The sequence below is a fragment of the Tachysurus vachellii genome, chromosome 20 (genome assembly GCF_030014155.1).
Source record: "Tachysurus vachellii isolate PV-2020 chromosome 20, HZAU_Pvac_v1, whole genome shotgun sequence".
In the NCBI taxonomy this organism is placed as follows: domain Eukaryota; kingdom Metazoa; phylum Chordata; class Actinopteri; order Siluriformes; family Bagridae; genus Tachysurus; species Tachysurus vachellii.
The window spans coordinates 3,132,501-3,134,316 of record NC_083479.1 but is presented as its reverse complement, the minus strand read 5'-3'; the positions used below and the strand labels follow the sequence as shown (position 1 = coordinate 3,134,316).

The 1,816-nt window shown below is 42.3% G+C and overlaps 1 protein-coding gene across 2 annotated transcripts in view; it reads left to right on the top strand.

Annotated features, from left to right (window-relative positions):
- Positions 1–1,355: 1,355 nt before the first annotated feature.
- Positions 1,356–1,816, top strand: part of nf1b (neurofibromin 1b) — a 60,606-nt gene continuing 60,145 nt past the window's right edge. For both annotated transcript variants that reach the window (XM_060895539.1, XM_060895540.1), the window contains exon 1: positions 1,356–1,514. In XM_060895539.1, the coding sequence (XP_060751522.1) occupies positions 1,455–1,514 (60 nt within the window). In that variant the 5' untranslated portion in view covers positions 1,356–1,454. The remainder of the gene's footprint in view (positions 1,515–1,816) is intronic.

Sequence of the window (1,816 nt, the reverse complement as noted above, 5' to 3'; positions counted from 1 at the left end):
ACCCTTTAATAATTTTTTTATTTAGTTTATATAATAAAACATTACCAAATACATCAAAAGAGGATGAAGGAAACCTCAGTATAAGTTCTGTGATGGTTTGAGGGCAGATGGAGGTCATATGGAGGCTCTAATGGGAGAAACTGATGTCCTTCATACAAATCAAACAAACAATTTAAAGTGATCTTTTTTAATTCAATTGATTTACTGAATATTCATTATAATATTTAGGCATTTTACAATTCCTTTGTCTCAGAACTAAGTACCCATGTGAATATTCAGTGATGGTCCGGTTAAAAACAAAAGGGAATGTAGTTATTAATTATAATGAATTAATATGAAGATGATAATAGAAGATTTTAATGAATTAATAAGAAACTTTGCTGAACTCATGTCATTGTGTCAGGTTATAGTAACTCATCTCAGACACACACACACACACACACACACACACACACACACACATATAGACGTTGAGTTTCCACCTCTGGTTTATCACTTCAACAGGATACTCGTGGACTGATGACTCACAGTATTTTGTGTCGGTTTACAGTGTGCTCAGTGTTCTCAGAGCACCGTGTGTCATTTCCGCCATCTTCATCCATGCCACTGTTCTCAGTTCCATCCACACAGAGGCTCAACACACGCTGCAACAAGCCACCCTTTCTTCCTTTACACTGTCTTTCCAGCATAATGACTTGAGTTCATTTCCGAACATGTGATTACTAAAGGAACTCTAAGCTCACTTTAGCATCTGTTCCTACAGTTATTTATTAAATACGTAGCCTTTGGTACAACTTCCATCTTCTATAACGCTTATCCTATGCAGGGTTATGGACCTCGAGTCCATCCTGGGGACTACTGGCACTAAGCAGAGGACAGCATGGACAGCACGATCTCACACACAGACACACACACTCACACACTAGGGACTAGTTAGAGATGCCAATGTGTATGTGTATCTGTGTGTGTGTGTGTGTGTATATGTGTGTGTGTATGTGTGTGTGAGTATGTGTGTGTGTGTGTCCACAGGAGAACTATCAAGCATTGTAATCATTGTTGTGACATTTGAAGATTAAAAAATGTTTTCTGTGAAGAGTCTCAAGTGTGTTGACAGGAAATGACGACATAAACATTACAATAAACTATAAGCTGATCAAATGTCATTTATTAAATGACATTTACATCACTCACACATACACACAGATATACACACACACATCACTCACACATACACACAGATATACACACACACACGCACGCCAGTCTCCCATGTAGACGCCTAGTGGAGAGCAGCGCATGCGCAGTAACGCCTCCTATCCTATCAGCTTCACTGCTACCTCACTGGAAAGGAGGACTTTAACTTCCGCCTCCGTCATGGCGGCACTGTGCTGCTTCTAAATAACAAGTGTGTCTGACCACGGAAAGTGCAGGAAAGGAGTGTTATTGTGAACGTCATGGCGGCTCATAAACCTGCCGAATGGGTTCAGGCTGTTATTAACAGATTCGACGAGCAGGTAAGAAGAGAGAGAGAGAAGGAGAGAGTGTGTGCAGAGAGGGAGAGAGAGAGAAGGAGAGAGTGTGTGCAGAGAGAGAGAGGGAGAGAGTGTGTGCAGAGAGAGAGAGGGAGAGAGTGTGTGCAGAGAGGAAGAGAGGAAGAGAGTGTGTGCAGAGAGGGAGAGAGAGAGAAGGAGAGAGTGTGTGCAGAGAGAGAGGGAGAGAGTGTGTGCAGAGAGAGAGAGGGAGAGAGTGTGTGCAGAGAGGAAGAGAGGAAGAGAGTGTGTGCAGAGAGGGAGAGAGAGAGAAGGAGAGAGTGTGT